This window comes from Myxocyprinus asiaticus, chromosome 25 (assembly GCF_019703515.2).
Source record: "Myxocyprinus asiaticus isolate MX2 ecotype Aquarium Trade chromosome 25, UBuf_Myxa_2, whole genome shotgun sequence".
Taxonomy (NCBI): Eukaryota; Metazoa; Chordata; class Actinopteri; order Cypriniformes; family Catostomidae; genus Myxocyprinus; species Myxocyprinus asiaticus.
In genome coordinates, this window is record NC_059368.1 from 41,340,046 (window position 1) to 41,359,113 (window position 19,068).

The 19,068-nt window shown below is 39.1% G+C and overlaps 1 protein-coding gene across 5 annotated transcripts in view; it reads left to right on the forward strand.

Moving 5' to 3' along the window:
• Nucleotides 1-19,068, forward strand: part of LOC127415801 (E3 ubiquitin-protein ligase TRIM9) — a 260,197-nt gene that overhangs the window by 228,772 nt on the left and 12,357 nt on the right. For all 5 annotated transcript variants that reach the window (XM_051654752.1, XM_051654751.1, XM_051654753.1 and 2 more), the window contains one exon: nt 18,346-18,508. In XM_051654752.1, the coding sequence (XP_051510712.1) occupies nt 18,346-18,508 (163 nt within the window). The remainder of the gene's footprint in view (nt 1-18,345; nt 18,509-19,068) is intronic.

The window sequence follows — 19,068 nt, forward strand, 5'->3', positions numbered from 1 at the left end:
TGTAGAATAAGTTGGCAAATTTTCAGAGTACTCCATTAATTGGCAAAAGAGCGAATTCATGCATGTTAGCAAGAATATAGCCCAGTTTTTATGCAGAACCTACCTTTTAAGATTGCTTCAGATAAGTTAAAATATCTTGGAGTAACTATTCCCAAGGACCCAAAGATGATATACAAGTTAAATATTTTGAGGATGCTAGAAAATCTAAAATTGGACATAGAAAGATGGAGATCACTTCTGCTTTCAATGATAGGTCATGTTAACACAGTTAAGATGGTGACCCTACTGAGATTTTTATACCTTTTTCAGAATCTGCCCATTTTTCTGCCGAAATCATTTTTTAAACTTCTTGATTCCACTGTCATGCCATTTGTTTGGGGTTTCAAAGTGACTCGCATATCTAAAAAAAAAATGTGCAGAAGCATAAACAGTCATAAACTGCCTTGGTTTACCTAATTTCCAACATTATTATTAGGCAGCAAATTGTAGAGCTCTTGTTTGTTGGGAAAGTGCTTCTCCAGGCAATGTTACTGCAGATATTCCATCTTGGTTAGCGATTGAGCAAGATGCCACTTGTTCCTCCCTCTCGGCCCTGCTCTTTGTGGCATCATTTTATTCTTAATAATGAAGTCAGAATATAGAATCAGATTAGAAAATATTTCAGTTACCAAATACCTCTCACACCCATCTGCTATAACCAACTGCTATAATCAACCCTCATCCTCAGACACAGTCTTCATGGAGTGGCGAAGAAAAGGAATTTTCATTATTAGAGGTTTGTACATCAACAATGTTTTCACCAGGTACTCCCAGTTGAGTGTGAAATACGAACTCCCTCCATCCCATTTTTTTTAGATATCTCCAGAACAGGAACTATGTTCATACAAATATTCCTCAATTTGAGACACTATCCATAGACTACAAGGTATTTGATTTGTTCTCTAGCTCTCCCAGTGCTTAGTTTCTAAGTTTGTTGGTGCCTTCACAGATAAGATTGAATTCTCCTCTCTTCATTTGAAAAGTTCATGGGAGGAAGATTTGGGGGTGCAGGTCTCTGAGGCAGACTGGGATAAATGCCTTCATTCTATTTACTCTTGCTCTATCAACTACAGACATCAGCTTATTCAGTACAAAATTATACCTAGACTGCACTATTAAAAAATCAAGCTCAACAGATTTTACCCCTCTATCTCCTCCATTTGTGATAAGTGCCAATCTGCTGAAAGCTCTCTTGGGGACCTCTTTTTGTTGTGCTCTCAGATTCAGAGCTTTTTTCTTTTTTTTTTTTCTCCCCTTTTTCTCCCCAATTTGGAATGCCCAATTCCCAATGCGCTCTCAGTCCTTGTGGTGGCATAGTGACTCGCCTCAATCCAGGTGATGGAGGACGAATCTCAGTTGCCTCCGTGTCTGAGACCGTCAACCCATGCATCTTATCACGTGAGTGCGTTACCGCGGAGACGTAGCGCGTGAGGAGGCTTCACGCTATTCTCCACGGCATCCACGCACAAATCACCACGTGCCCCACCGAGAGCGAACCACATTATAGCGACCACGAGGAAGTTATCCCATGTGACTCTACCCACCCTAGCAACTGGGCCAATTTGGTTGCTTAGGAGACCTGGCTGGAGTTACTCAGCATGCCCTGGATTCGAACTCGTGACTCGTGGTAGTCAGCGTCTTTACTCGCTGAGCTACCCAGGCCCCCATGAAATTTTTCAGTTCTATTCCAAGGTCTATAACTGTGATTTACCACTTGATCCAAAGACTGCAGTACTGGGCTGGTCAGATTCTTTAGAATATTATGGGATTGGTATACAGACGACCATGCAATATGGAATGATTGTTGCTAAAAAAAAAGTAATTTGGTCTCTGTGGAATAAAAAAGCAAGGCCTCTCTTCCAGGTCTGTCTTGCAGAGCTAACCTCCACCTTACACATGGAAAGAATTACATACAGTTTATCTGGAACTGCAGCTAAATTTGATAAACTGTGGGAACCCCTTTTAGTCACCTGCGGCCTAACTAGGACTAAGGTTTTGTTAATTTCCTGTATGCATTTATCATCCGTGATGTCTGTACTCATTACATTAAAGTAACAGGTCGTCATTCTTGTTACAACCACCTCACTTCTTGTTAATTTCCATTGCTATGTATTTTCTTCTCCTGCAAGCAGCATACATTGCTTGGATGTGAAGGGTTACTCTGTCTGTGTCCTTTTTTATTTATTTATTTAGTTATGTGTGTATGTATGTGTTTTCTTTTTTCTTTTTTTTATGTATAATTTGAAATACAAGTAATATATATATATATATATATATATATATATATATATATATATATATATATATATATAAAGAGAGTGTTGTCCCTCCTTTGACCAAGTTGATATAGGGATCATTTAGTGAGGAGCATCGCAGTCCAGCTGGAAGCTTATGGCAGGTAATTTTGGTGAACTTCATCCTGAGCCCATGCTTCAGACAGTGGCTCATGAAGAATCCTATGTCATTGAGTTTGCATCAATTCATCCTCTGTGAAGTCTGGCTGGCACATGCTGCAGTTGGTCATCATCACTCAGCAACACAATGGGGGTCGGACACCAGGCAGGACCAGAGACAGATCTGGCAGTCTCTGGTAAACTGTTGAACAGGGAAAGAAATAGAATAAAATTAGCATAGATGTCATTCACTTGAAGTGTTTTCGGTTCTGGCAGACCTAACTAAAGCAGCATAACTATGAATTGAGGGATAAATTAGGTGTATGCTTGGCTGAATAGATAAGTCTTTAGTCTAGACTTAAACTGAGAGAGTGTGTCTGAGTTCTGAACACTGATATGTAGATTATTCCATGTGGATTTTGATATTCTCTGTATTGTTAACAGGCCAGAGTTTTGCGATCATAGTGAGCCTGGTGGATTATAGTGTGATAGAAGGTCACTTAAGTACTTTGTAGCTAGACCATTCAAAACTTTGTAAGTAATTAACCAAATTTTAAAATTAATACGAAACTTAACAGGTAGCCAATGTAACGGCAATAAAATGGGGATGATATGATCATATTTCTTGGTTCTAGTTAGCACTCTAGCTGCTGCATTTTGAACCAACTGAAGTTTATTTATTAAACCTGCAGGACATCCACCTAGTAATGCATTACAATAATCTAGTCTTGGGGTCATGAACGCATGAATTCGTTTTTCGGCATCAGAAACAGATAGCATGTGTCATAACTTAGCAATATTTCTGAGGTGGAAGAATGCAGTTCTTTTTTTTTTCATTAACAATTTTTTAATGATCCAAATTCACATTAACACAAACAACACATGGAAACACAGAACCAACTTTTATCAATATATATGCCCTACCCACCCAGAAAAAAAAGCAGCCACTTTGCCCAACTCAGTGCACCACTCATGAAATGAGGGCTCACCAACCGACTTCCATCCCCCAAGAATCACCATCCTGCCAATCATCACGCTGGTAAGGACCCAGTTTTTTATGTGTTTGTCCCCTATATTAATACCCACTCCATCACCCAAAATACAAAGTCTGGGGCAGAATAAAATCTGAGTGCTCAAGACCTGACAGACATAACTCTTGAATCTTAGTACAGAACCAAAAAAATGTGGGCTATGTCACCATCCTCCAACTGGCATTGCCAGCAAGTAGGTGTGCCTTTAAGGCCAAGCCTATACAATCTTAGTCCAATAAAAACGATGCAAAATCTTAAATTGAATGAGGCACACCCTTGCATCCCTAGACATAGACTTGATATATTTAAAAATCCTACCCCATTCCTCATCCTCCAGTACTAAATTCAAGTCTCTCTCCCATAACTTCTTAAGAGATGTTAAAACCCCATCCCCAGGGGCCAGGGTAGCTCAGTGGTAAAAGACACTGGCTACCACCCCTGGAGTTTGCTAGTTCGAATCCCAGGGCATGCTGAGTGACTACAGCCAGGTCTCCTAAGCAACCAAATTGGCCCGGTTGCTAGGGAGGGTGAAGTCACATGGGGTAACCTCCTCGTGGTCGCTATAATGTGGTTCATTCTCGGTGGGGCGTGTGGTGAGTTGAGCGTGGATGCCGCAGTGGATGGCGTGAAGCCTCCACACGTGCTACGTCTCCGTGGCAACACGCTCAACAAGCCACGTGATAAGATGCGCGGGTTGATGGTCTCAGACGTGGTGGCAACTGGGATTCATCCTCCGCCACCCGGACTGAGGCGAATCACTACGCGACTACGAGGACTTAAAAGCGCACTGGGAATTGGGCATTCCATTTTGGGTGAAAAAGGGGAAACCCCCCCCCCCAAAAAAAAACCCTGTCCCCTAGACTCTGAATTAGCCAGCAATAGTATGCTGAAGCCTCATGACCCTTTCCGAAAACAGCAAGCACCATCTCAAGAGTGTCTGCTGCTTTAGGGGGCTGCATACTACACCCAAATGTGGTACACAGTAGATGGCGCAGCTGTAAGTACCTGAAGAATTGAGATCTGAGAATCCCAAACCGCTGTATAATATTTTCAAAGGATCTCAACGCTCCATTTTCATACAGGTCACCCAACGTAGTAACACCCTTCTCAATCCATTCTGTCCAGCAGAAAGGGGACTTATTAACGCACAATTTAGGGTTAAACCAAATAATTGCGGCAACGTTCAGGTAAATGTCCGAATTGAACACGCGGGAAACTTTTGTCCACACTAAATGCATGTGCAAGATGACAGGATGTGTCTTTACTTCTCTGGGCAGATTAGTAGAAAGACTTTGCAATGGCAAGATAGGGGCAAGGACCTCCTGTTCAATAAAGAGCCAGGGAGGGGCTCTCTCAGGTGGAAGTAACCAATGCGCCAAACGTCTGAGACCAAAAGCATAATAGTAAATAAAAATCTTAGGAAGACCTAACCCACCTTTGTCAGTTGGCCTGTGTAACTTATTAAAATGCATCAGAGGATGTTTACCATTCCAGATAAAGGATTTAGCTATACTATCAAATTGTTTAAAATAAAAGAGGGGAACTTCAATGGGGAGAGACTGTAGTAGGTAGCTGAATTTTGGAATACAATTCATTTTATATAACATTAACCTTCCCAGTCATAGATAAATGTAGTGAAGCCCAGCTATCCACATCGCTCGAAAACCTTCTTATTAAAGGGTCAAAATTAACTCAGATTTGCTGGGAATAAAATACCCAAATACTTAATGCCCTGTTTGGTCCACTGAAAAGTGCCCTGCTGAAAAGCCGTTACCGGGCAGTACGCTGTCAGAGCCAAAGCTTCGGATTTAGACTAATTAACTCTGTATCCCGAGAACTTAGAAAAGGATTGAATAATTCTATGGAGGCAAGGCATAGATCTAGTAGGGTCGGAGACAAATAATAAAATATCATCTGCATAAAGGAAAAGCTTATGCGCCACCCCTCCCGCCATCACCAGTATAAAATCATCTTCCTTTCTTATCGTGGCTGCTAATGGTTCCAGGGCAACACAGAACAATAATGGGGAAAGAGTAAAATAATCTGAAATTAATCCGTTTGTTTGTACCGCTGCTACCGGGTGTCTATAAAGTAACCTAATCCATCCAATAAATGTACTCCCAAATCCATACATAATCAAAATCTTAAAAAGATAATCCCATTCTACCATATCATATGCCTTTTTGGCATCAAATGAGATGGCAGCGACCGGAGTCTGATCATTCACCTCTGACCACATGATATTGATGAAACGCCTAATGTTATCAGAAGAGCTGCAGCCCCGAATAAACCCCACCTGATCTATATGTATAAGAGATATCATAACTTAATCGGTTAGCCAAAAGTTTTGACAATATTTTAATGTCTAGCTGGATCAGGGAAATTGGACGGTAACTCTTACACTCGATTGGAACTTTGTCCTTTATAAGAATCAGACTGATCTGGGCTTGTGTCATGGTTGGTGGAAGCTTTCCATTCTTTAATGATTCCATATAAACGTCTAACAAGATTGGAGCCAGTTCTGTAGCATTAGATCTAAAAAATCAGCGCCAAATCTGTCTGGCCCCAGAGACTTGCCTGTAGGTTAAAAATTATCAAGAGAATTTTTTTGCTCATTCGTCAGTTTAGGGAGTTCTAATGGTTCCACAAAATTTCTAATATCTTCATCAGAAGACGAAGACGTGGAACTATAGAGATCAAGATAGAATTCTTTAAAAGCATTATTAATATCAATGGCCGAGGTAAAAATTTCACCACCAGCAGATTTCACTGAGGGAATGGTATATATATCTCTGCTTTATATACAGTTGTGCTCAAAAGTTTGCATACCCTGGCAGAAATTGTGAAATTTTGGCATTGATTTTGAAAATAAGACTGATCATGCAAAAAAACTGTCTTTTATTTAAGGATAGTGATCATATGAAGAAAAACCCACAGGTAACCTCAGGAGAAATACAGGCTGGTCTGGAAAAAGACGGTGTGGTTGTTTCAAGGAGCACAATACTTGTTGACCCCTCTCCAAACATAGCACTTATGGTTGTGACCATAAAGCTCTATTTTGGTCTTGTCACTCCAAATTACAGTGTGCCAGAAGCTGTGAGGAGTGTCAAAGTGTTGTCGGGCATATTGTAACCGGGCTTTTTTGTGGCATTGGCATAGTAAAGGCTTCTTTCTGGCAACTCGACCATGCAGCTCATTTTTGTTCAAGTATCATCGTATTGTGCTCCTTGAAACAACCACACCGTCTTTCAGAGCAGCCTGTATTTCTCCTGAGGTTACCTGTGGGTTTTTCTTTGTATCCCGAACAATTCAAACAAATCTGGCAGTTGTGGCTGAAATCTTTCTTGGTCTACCTGACCTTGGCTTGGTATCAAGAGATCCCTGAATTTTCCACTTCTTAATAAGTGATTGAACAGTACTGACTGGCATTTTCAAGGCTTTGGATATCTTTTTATATCCTTTTCCATCTTTATAATGTTACATTACCTTGTTACACAGGTCTTTTGACAGTTCTTTTCTGCTCCCCATGGCTCAGTATCTAGCCTGCACATGCATCCACATGAGAGCTAACAAACTCATTGACTATTTATACACAGACACTAATTGCAATTTAAAAAGCCACAGGTGTGGGAAATTAACCTTTAATTGCCATTTAAACCTGTGTGTGTCACCTTGTGTGTCTGTAACAAGGCCAAACATTCAAGGGTATGTCAACTTTTGATCAGGGCCATTTGGGTGATTTCTGTTACCATTATGATTTAAAAAGGAGCCAAACAACTATGTGATAATAAATGGCTTCATATGATCACTATCCTTAAATAAAAGACAGTTTTTTTTGCATGATCAGTCCTATTTTCAAAATCAATGCCAAAATTTCAAAATTTCTGCCATGGTATGCAAAATTTTGAGCACAACTGTATCTAGCAAAAAGCTTCCCTGCTTTGTCCCCCAACTCAAAGTATGACTGTCTTGCCCTGAATAGCCAAAACTCCACCTTTCGCGACAAAATAGTATAATATCTGTATTTCAATCAGGTCAATTCTCTGAGGCCATCAGATAACATTCGGTACTTCAGCTCTGCCTCGGCACTTTTAATATTCCCTTCCAACTCCACAAGTTCTCATGCTTTGGATTTTTTTATGAATGAGGCATACTGTATGATCCGGCCCCTAAGAACCACCTTAAGTGCCTCCCAAGCCATGCCCACAGAGTATACTGAGGACCAGTTGGTCTCCATATAAACATTGATTTCAGTTTTTGGCATATATTGAAATTCAGGATTTTGCAAAAGGGATACATTAAAGTGGCAACTATATGATTTCTTTTTCTCCATATATGGCAGCACCTCTGAACTCATCAGGGCGTGATCTGAGACTAAGATGTTTCCAATTGAGCAATAAACAACAGATGAAATGAGGGACTTAGATGTAAAAAAAATCTATTCTAGAAAAAAATGTCACATCCTGTGAAGTGTCTGGGGACTGTTGCTCTAGGGGGCTGTGGCAGCGGGGGCGTGGTTAAGCATCTCTCCGGAGAGAGAGAAAGCGGTAAGGGTGCTTAAACCTGAGCTAGATTAACACCTGTCTCTAATTTCAGTGAGCACGGGGAGAGCGGCATAAAATAGCCACACCGCCAGCAGATGGGGAGAAAGACTGGCGCAAGGAAGGCCACGGTGCTATATGTTATTATGTTGATGATGTAATGAAGTGGGACTCTTTAAGTAAATATTTGCTTGTGAAACTGTCGAGTGTGTGTGGAACTGTAAGCATCAGGGTGCACAATTAAATGCCTACCTGAACCAGGAAATCTTGTTTCTTGCCTCCTCCTTTCCACTGAGAAGTGTTACAGGGGCTTACACACTTTTGCTTCACTATGATCAAGGACTGAGTCATTCAAAAGATTAAAGTCTCCTCCCAATATTATATCATGAGGGGTGCCAGCGGCTTGCAACATCCCTTCAAGATCTATAAAAAATCCCTGATCATCAGCGTTAGGTGCGTATATATCATCCAAAATCAACCTTTGCCCCTGAATTTCTGCTAAAACAATAATTACTTTTTCTAATTTGTCTTTAATCTGTTTGAGACATTTGAATTGTAGATGTTTACTTATCAATGTAATGATTCCCCTGCTCTTACTTGAGCCAGCACTAAAGAAAACATGTCCACCCCATATCTTCCCAAATTTTTCAGCTTCCTCTGGGGAAAGATGCATTTCCTGAAGAAACACTATATCATATTTCTTATGTTTAAGAAAAGAAATAACCTTCCTTCTTTTTATGGGGTGCCCCAAAGCAAAATAAACACACAACAACAAAAAAAACATGTAGATTCATCCACTTAACTGTCTCAAAGATGTGTGCCTCCACAAAACAAGCTCCAGCTGCTAGCAGAACCAGCACCAAAAAAAAAAAAACACACCAAAAAAAAAAACAGGCCATTCAGTTCTTCGGGCAGTCAAACGCACTCCAATGTCCTGCAAGAAATATTCCACCAAACCTAACTCCAGCCAACAGGAGGCATAAGCACCCAAAACGAGCAGATTAATCCACAAGATGTCCCGAAGAAATTATATTACACAAAACACACTCCAGCAACTAGGCGGAACCAGCACAAAAAGAAGCAAAAAAAGAGCCCAGTTTCCTCGGGCAGTCGAGTATATGTTCAGTGAGACAGGTCCACGAGGTGGCAACATTAAAATCACCAAATGGCTTACTCACTCCAGTGTCTTTATGTAGGATAATGCTTGCTATGGGCATGTAAATTCTCTACGGCCATCCTTAGCATCTATTCTCAGTTTGGCCGGAAACATCAGTGAAAAGCAATCTTCCGTTGATGTAAGAGATTCTTGCATTCCTTGAATCGATCACGTTTCTCTCTTGTCGAATTCGCAAAGTCTGGGAACAAGAAAATGTTTCTTGTGGTTCTTCCAAGAAAGCCTTCCTTTACTCCTCGCCTCGCCTAACACGAGATCTTTATCGGATGATCTCAGAAATTTGGCCAGAATTGATTCCAATTCTGAGTGAGGCCTGTCTCCCTCTGCGGATCTGCGAGCCTGGACTCTGTGAGCTCTGTCGATTTCCAGCTTATGGCCTGTTATGTCGAGCAGACTTGGGAAGAGCTCGTCTAGGAATTTCACCATATCTCGGCCTTCCTTATGCTCAGGAATTCCAACAATTCGGATGTTGTTTCATCGATTATGATTCTCCAGATCCTCCAGTTTTTCCCAAACGCATTCCAAATCTATCTTGGTTGCTAGCAGATTAGCAGATAATTCCCTCTCTGATGACTCCAGATAATCGATCCGTTTCTCGACCTCCGACAATCTTGTAACCAACTCAGAGAATTTAGTCTCCATGGAAGTGATCGATCGATGTATCACAGCAAGATCCTCCAAGTCTGCAACAACCTTCATCAGTATTGCCGACACATTCATCAATTCACGCCGGATTTCTTTCAGTTTCTCAGGGGAATCAGCTTGAGCACGTAAGTGTCTTTTAATGTCTCCAGAGCCCAAGGATTTTGAATTTTTTTTACATATTGTCTTCTTAGAACAGTTAAGAATCAGGGTGTATCGAATCTCACTGGTGTATGACACAAATAGTAATAAAACTAGCAAAGTGCGCAGAGCTCATCGATCACACGTCCGCTCCTCACATGGCATCACTTGATTTCGGAAGAATGCAGTTCTACAAATATTGGAAATTTGTTTTTCAAAGGTTAGATTGCTATAAAATATAAGACTTAAATTTTTTGCTGTTGATATTGACATTACAGTACATCCATCAAGAGTCAGATTATATTTTAGCATCTTATTTTTTGAGGTTTTTGTTCTAATAATTAGTACTTCTGTTTTATCGGAATACTTCAATTTGATCTGACAGTTCCTTATTTATGCACCAGATTTGCCAGTTCTTGCTGTGAGATGTTAACCCACTCTTCCATCAAAGCAAGTTCCCGGACATTTCTGGGGGGATTGGCCCTAGCCCTCACCCTCCGATCCATCAGGTCCCAGACATGCTCAATGGGATTGAGATCCGGTCTCTTCGCTGGCCATGGCAGAACACTGACATTCCTGTCTTGCAGGAAATCATGCACAGAATGAGCAGTATAGCTGGTGGCATTGTCATGCTTGAGGGTCATGCCAGGATGAGCCTGCAGGAAGGGTACCACATGAGGGAGGAGGATGTCTTCCCTGTAACGCACAGCATTGAGATTGCCTGCAATGACAACAAGCTCAGTCCGATGATGCTGTGACACACCGCCCCAGACCATGACGGACCCTCCACCTCCAAATCGATCCCACTCCAGAGTTCAGGCCTCGGTGTAACACTCATTCCTTCGACCACCACCCCTGGTGAGACAAAACCACGACTCGTCAGTGCAGAGCACTTTTTGCCAGTCCTGTCTGGTCCAGCAAAGGTGGGTTTGTGCCCATAGGCGACGTTGTTGCCCGTGATGTCTGGTAAGGACCTGTCTTACAACAGGCCTACAAGTGATATTCGGATGTACCGATCCTGTGCAGGTGTTGTTACACGTGGTCTGCCACTGCGAGGACGATCAGCTGTCCTACCTGTCTCCCTGTAGTGCTGTCTTAAGTGTCTCACAGTATGGACATTGCAATTAATTGCCCTGGCCACATCTGCAGTCCTCATGCCTCCATGCAGCATGCTTAAGGCACGTTCACACAGATGAGCAGGGACCCTGGGCATCTTTCTTTTGGTGTTTTTCAGAATCAGTAGAAAGGTCTCTTTAGTGTCCTAAGTTTTTATAACTGTGACCTTAATTGCCTACCATCTGTAAGCTGTTAGTGTCTTAACGACTGTTCCACAGGTGCATGTTCATTAATTGTTTATGGTTCATTGAACAAGCATGGAAAACATTATTTAAACACTACAATAAAAATCTGTAAAGTTATTTGGATTTTTACAAAATTATCTTTAAAATACAGTGTCCTGAAAAAGGGACGTTTCTTTTTTTGCTGAGTTTATATAACATTTTTCTGTAAAAATGAACATAGTTGGGAGGACACTACCTTTTCTAGTATTTTCGACATAAATGAGAGATTTGAAATTGGTCTATAACCAGCCAATTCTCCTGGATCATGCTGTTGTTTCTTGATAAGCTGTTTGTTAACTGCTATTTTAAAGTTTCTTGGGACATGCCCAAAAGATAACGAGGAGTTAATAGCATTGAGAAGGGGTTCTGAGATTACAGGAAACACCTTTTTTAGGAGTTTAGTCTGTATTGGGTCTAGCATTTTTGTTGTTGATTTTGATGTTTTGATCATTTTTGTTAGCTCTTTCTGACCTATAACAGTGAAGGATTGAAGTTGCTGTGGCAGATAGATGTGTAATTACAATTTTCCAATTTTGATTTCGATTTTATCAGTAAAGAAATTCATAAAGTCATTACTATTATGCTGCAATGGAATATCTGGTTCAATCAAAGTTTTATTCCTAACCAATTTAGCCACAGTACTGAATAAACACCTAGGAGGGTTGTGATTATTTTCTATGAGTTTGCTCAAATATGCAGACCTGGCAGTTTTTAGAGCCTGTCTGTAGTTAGAGACACTATCCTTCCATGCACCGCAAAATACATTTTAATTTGTATTTTGTATTCTTCCACTCACACTCCATTTTCCGAGCTGCTCTCTTGAGAGCATGAGTGTGATCATTGTACCATGGTGCGGGATTTTTCTCTTTAACTTTCTTTAATCGAAGAGGGCGACACTATCTAGAGTGCTAGAGAAGACTGTATCCATATTTTCTGTGACAACATCAAGTGCGTCTGAACTCTTTGGCATACTGAGAATTTGAGACATATCTGGAAGATTATTAGTGAAGCTATCTTTAGTAGTTGAAAAAATAGTTCTACCTGAATGATAATGTTGTGTAGATTGAGTGACCTTTGCTAAGCACAGCATACATGAGATGAGGTAATGATCTGAGATATCATCGCTCTGCGGCATAATTTCTATATTATCAGCATCAATTCCATATGACAAAATTAGATCTAATGTATGATTTTGGCGATGGGTTGGACCTGTCACATTTTGTCCAACCCCAACAGAGTTGAGAATATCGATAAATGCTAATCCCAGTGCATCATTTTTGTTGTATATGTGGATGTTGAAGTCACCGATGATTAAAGCTTTATCCACAGCAACCACTAGATCTGACAGAAAATAAGCAAATTCTTGAAGGAATTCAGAAAATGGCCCTGGTGGTATCTATACTGTTGCAAGAACCAAAGATGACAAAGGTTTTTTATTTATATCTGACAATTTCACATTAGGCATTATCAGTTCAAAAGAATTAAACATATCCAGACCTTTGAGTAACACCAAAAATATCACTGTAAATTGTAGCAACACCACCACCTCGACCTTTCAGACGAGGCTCATGTTTATAACAACCTGAGGGAGTAGACTCATTTAAACTAATATATTCATCTGTTTTAATCCAGGTTTCAGACAAACAGAGCAAATCCAAACTATGATCTGTAAAAATTTCATTTACAGTTAGTGATTTGGATGAAAGCAATCTGATGTTTAGTAGCGCTGCCTTTATATGATGTTTACCTTGAGGTTTTTTTTTTATTTTTTTTTTTAAGTTTGACATCAATCAAATCTTTTCTAAATGACTTAATGAGGGTTTTGTGTTTGGTAGTTCGGGGAACAGACACAGTCTCTATATGATATAAAGGTGATTCATTCACTATGTGTTGTAGTTTATGTGACCTGTGTAATGTGTCAAAGCAGATGTTCTGATTTGCCAGTTAGTCTGCTTCCTGACCTGGGCCCCAGTTAGTCAAATACTATAATTATTAAGACTACGAGCCATATTACTAGAGAGGAGAGCGGCACCTTCCCTGGAGGGATTGAATCCATCTCTCTTTAGCAGGTCAGGTCTTCCCCAAAAACTTCCAATTATCTATGAATCCAATGCTATTCTCCAGACACCACTCACTCTGGACATCCAGCCATTCAGTGACACTTTTCTAGTATAAACCTTGTCACCACGAGAGCAGGGTGGGGGCCAGAGCATATTACAGTGTCTGACATCGTTTTTGCAAGTTCACACACCTCTTTAACATTATCCTTAGTGATCTCTGACTGGCGAAGCTGGACATTGTTAGTGCAAACATGAATAACCTACGTTTATTCGTAGAAAATCTACGTTTATAATTAGCCAGCACTTCTGGCCAGATGCTCTGGCAACTGAAATGCATTTAACAATAGTGGCTGGAGTCTCTAGTTCCATATTCCTTACAATAGAGTCACTAATACCAAGGGCACTTTCAACATGATTCTCAGTGGGTGTATCACTGAGTGGGGAGAATTGATTGTAAATCCTAACAGGAATGGAAGATTGGTGTTGCTTTGCCCTACGAGTATGCTGCCGAGACTTCACCCAAAAGCCCTGCTGCGGGGGCTCTACAGCTGGAACAAAAGTGTGTGTGTTGCTCGCTTTACTACCCGCATCCGAAATAGTATCTACCAGCTTCTCTTTCTCACTGACCTCCACTAGCGTTCGGATGCATGTCTCCAACTCATTTATCTTCTCCGTCAGCTTTACTAATTCTTTACATTTATCACATGTAAATCCCCCACTGCTGATGGAAGAAGCTATAGTAAACATGTGACATGGGGTGCAAGTAGCGATAACTTGAGATGATGCCATGACTTACCGCAATTGTTTGTTGTTGTGGTGGTGGTGGTGGTGGTGGTTTTTGATCAGCGTGGGTTTGAGATCGATGTGAATCCCTCATGTGGTTGTTCTTGATTACCAGTGGTTTGAGATCGATGCATGTTAAAAATGTGTGTAGTAAAGCACGCAGTTTAATCGTGATAAAAGTTAGTAAGGCGGGTGTGTGCGGTAAAATGCACGTAGTTGTATCATGTTAAGTATAAAAGGAAAAAACAATATGCGTGAAAAAAATGGGAGATATTAGAGATTAAACGATGAAAATGGAAATATAAGCAATGCTAAACAGGTTAGCAGGCTACAAACACGAGCGCTAGCAGCAACAGGAACAGCAAGAGCTAACTCAAAATCATCTCTCCTCTTCCTCAGACAGGTCAAGGAGGATGAGCAGAGATGATTTGGAATTAGCTCTTGTCAGTCACAGAGTTTCAGCGACTGAAAAGAGGGCAGTCATTGAGTGTCATTTTTTGAAGCCAGATACACTTTTGTGTATGGTATTTCAGCACAAAAACCTGCTTCTTATTTACTATCCACCCGCAATCTAGGCACAATCAGCACTGAAATTGCACTGCATCTTTAGTGTTTAAATTAAGTCATTGTCATTCCTTTCCATGCGAACACGCCTCCTTTCTATGTAAATTAGGCTTATTATAGAATCACAAAAATTCTGATTATTTCCGGCAGATTAAAGCAGGCGGTGAACAGAATTTTATTTAAAAGAGCTGTCGGTTGCAATGTATTTTATAATCCGACTATTACAGTGTACATAGCCAAGAAAGTACTATTTAATATTTAAGTAATATTTGCTCGTTCGTTTGTATTAGGTAACCACAAGTTCTTTAAACGGGTTAAGGTTAGGGTTAGGTTCAATGTTAGTACCTCGTAATCATGCTGTACTATAGTAGAGGTGGGAAAAAATAACGATAAGTATTGTGATATGTTTCATGTTGATATTGTATCGATATTTGCATGCCAAATATCAATATCATTATTTAAATTTGTCCACATTAATATTATGGTGATGGGAAATTTTTTTATCGTTGCCAAATCGATCTAGGAATTCAACAACAGTCCCTCAGAAGGTGCAGTTATCATGCTTTACACAGAATCACCCTCCCTTACTGAAATTTTTTACAGTTTTACAGTAGTACCATAATGACAAACATTTAAGTATCATATAAAATAAGCTAACCTTTTAGGTGAAATCTATTATACTTTTGTGTATTGAAACTGTGTTATTATTCAATACACATATTAATTTGTTATTATTGCAATAAATAATGTTTTTAAAGTGTTTAGGCTTACTATTGTATTTATAAATACTATAATTTACTTTTAGAAAGACTAGCTACATTGACATAACCACAGAAATAGGCAGCCATTCTATAGGGAGGACTTATATGCTTATAATAGGGAGGTCTTATATGCTTATGGCTTTGCATTGTACATAGATATTAGGAAATAATCTGGCCTTGTTTTGTAAACTGGCACTTTTATATTAAATTAACAATGCATTTGGTGATTTGGAGACAGTTCTCTTAAGTTCAATGAAGATGAATGAGAAACATTGAGTGAAATATTGCAGTGTATCATAGGTCTGAACTGCAATACACCAAAAATAAAGAATCGCAATAAAATCGTATTGTGAGCATCAAATTGTATCGCCAGTTACCTTGATTCCCACCCCTATGCTATAGTACGTCCTGTAGGACAGGACTGTAAAATAAAGTGTTACCAAGATGTTTGTGTATATTTTCTATCGATCATAACAGCAGTAATTCATCAAATAATAATCAAATGATGGAGAAGAGTGTTATAACCTGGCATATATCTAAATGTGCTGTTTAGTCAAGCTCACTTTCAGAATGTTAAAGAGAATCTGATGTCTGGATCACAGTAGTGCAGTGATGCTGTACAGTCCCCATAGAGTGTGTCAGATCATGGTGGTCTACTGCGTCCTCCACTATAGCACTCAGAATCGGCCCGCAAGAACGGAATTGCACATGCAAACTGCATTCATCATAAATTTTGTTGCCGCATTTGCACTGTTGCCTGATCTGCATCATTTCTGTAGTGAATTTGCCGCTAAACTAGCGCAAACAGCTCGTGCTTTTGAGCAATTCATTCTTAGTAATTCCCCTATTAATATCTCATATCATATTGCTTCGCAAGTAAATGTGTCTTGTTTTAAGCGTATTTAAAAACAATTAAACTAAGAAAAATTTTCTTTACAGTGTACTAGGGCTGAAATGATTAGTCGACGTTATCGACAACGTTGACAATAAAAAAATTGTCGACAAAATCTTCGTTGTCGAATAGTCGTTTGATCTCATTTAAGGTAACACGAGATCACATTAAACTCATATTAAACATCACATTAAACTCTCGCGTGTGCGAGAGCAGCACTGCAGTTCATGCCTGACTGAGGAGAGAAAGAATTACACAGCTCATAGTCCAGATGCACTCTACACTTTCCAGACAGCTTCAGGTGATGTAGATCGCAAAGTATGAGGGAATTATAATGAAAAAATACAAAATAAGTAAATACAGAAGCACTCTCGTTGTGGAATAAGCGGAGCCGGAGCTCTTTAAAGCAAACACAGCATTACATCTTTAATGCAGTTACATTTAATGCTTTATTAAAGTTAAAATAATACGGAAGCAAATCATGTAAATAACTACAAACTCCGAAACTGGCATTTCTCAGCGCCTCTTCTATGAGTTGCACAACGTGTCCCGATCTAAGGGGGAGAGATTGAAACTGCAGCCGGCTGATGCACTCTCATGGGACGCTCATCTCTCGAGTGTGAGCGCTTGCTGCAGCTAGATTATAACATGATGGCTCACGACTTATTGAATCATAATATATGTCACTGTGCATTTCTTATCGTGAAGAAAATTGGCAATACGCAGCTTTATTAACAAGAGAGGGTTTGTTTTTTTGAGTTAAAGATGGATTGAAGTGAACAAAAAGGTGAGAGAGGTAGTCTTCGCCCCATTATACACTGCAACAAAATACATTTTTTATTTGTTTTTGTTTTGGCTTGTTTTCCAATATAAATATCTAAAACTCCTTTAAAACAATGTACATTTTACTTAGCAGCTATACTGCAGAAGAATTTTTTTTTTTTATCTGAGAATGTTGAATATAATATTAAAAATACAAATATTTTAAAATATCTAAAAATCCTTTTAAAAAAGATACATTAACCTGAGAAGCAGCATATAAGATATTTAGACTAGAATAGATCTTGAATATAAGTATATTTTGTCTTTACTGCACTCGCAGAAGTATAACCAAGTGAAAAAATACACTTATATTTAAGAGATATTCTCTTAAAGCAAGTCTAAATATCTTATATGTTGCTTCTCAAGTAAATGTATCTTGTTTTAAGGGTTTTTAGACAATTGTAAATGGAAAACAAGACAAAAACACTTGCAGTGAATTTCTTTACTGAATTAAACTTAATAAAAAGGTTTTTTTTCCCTTTAATTCAGTGAATGTCATTTAGAGGTATTTTTAAAAGATGATTTTGTCCTCTTTATTGTTAGTAAACACATTAAATACAAACTTTAAATCGGGCACATGATTAATCGTTGCAATAATCACAGAATAGTCGAATAATTGTTCTAAAAATCATTAGATTAATCAATTATCAAAGTAATCGTTAGTTGCAGCCCTACAGTGTACCTTTGAAAACCTTCCACTGGGCCAACGGGTCAATGTTTGCCATTCAACATCAAACCGACAGTGATGAGATCATTGATATATATATATATATATATATTTTTTATTGTGATTGGTTTCTTACAGTTATTTGCAGAATTAATTATGATTTGTCTTTTCACTGATGGGTGATTTCACTGCAAAGATAGTGTCATGTTGTGAATTGATTCTCATAGTTGACAGAAAACAAGATGGATGCTGAAACGTTACAAAGATCCAACGGCAAAGCAGCTCTGATGCAGTATTTCATTTACACAAAACCAAAGCCTTAAGCCTAAACTTACCTAAAACTTTAAGTCCACATTAATAAAAGCAAATGTAATTTAATTTCCTACACGCACAACACCCTGTTCTCCTACACTTTCCGTTATTTTTATACTTTAATATTTTAACAGTGACCTGTGTCTTCATATTTCTCCTTCACATTCTACCGTTGTCTTGCAGGGCTGAAGGTGGCATCACAAAGGGTTCGACCGTGGGGATTCTGTTAGATCTAATAAAACACACGCTGACCTTTTTCATCAATAAACAGCAGCATGGACCTATGGCTTTTGAGAATCTAGAGGGTGTTTTCATGCCTGCCGTGAGCCTCAACCGCAACGTCCAGGTGAGCAGCACATCAGCAGATCGAAGTCGGAATTAAATAGTGTAGTACATACTGTACAGTATATTAACAGGCAGTGTTTGGTAGATTGCATTTTACTGAAATGTAATCTGGTACTGATTGCAAATTACACAACTAAATTTGTAATCTTTAAAATTACACATTTTAGGTAATCTAATAAATCAAGACAGTAATCCATATTTAATCATGTAATGCATAATACGATATCAAATCTACCAACAGGAGCTGTGGGGTGAATGGTCTTATTAGCGCAGACACAATAACAATGACCGTGAAATATTATAAATTATGTCAAATCCTGACTTTGTCCTGATCCGTGATCCTAATGGAAATTTAAAGAATCCCAAATGTCCAATAATTTTTTTAGGCTTAATTTTTTTGTAAACAGTAACTTCATCTATTAGCAAGTGGCATACCATTATCATGTCAGAAATATAAATTATTATTTTGCATTTTTAATCCAATTTTGTGTAAAATTTTCCATCACAACTTTCGGCAGCCCGATCAAATATTATAACAAGAAAATGTAAAAAAAATCATGG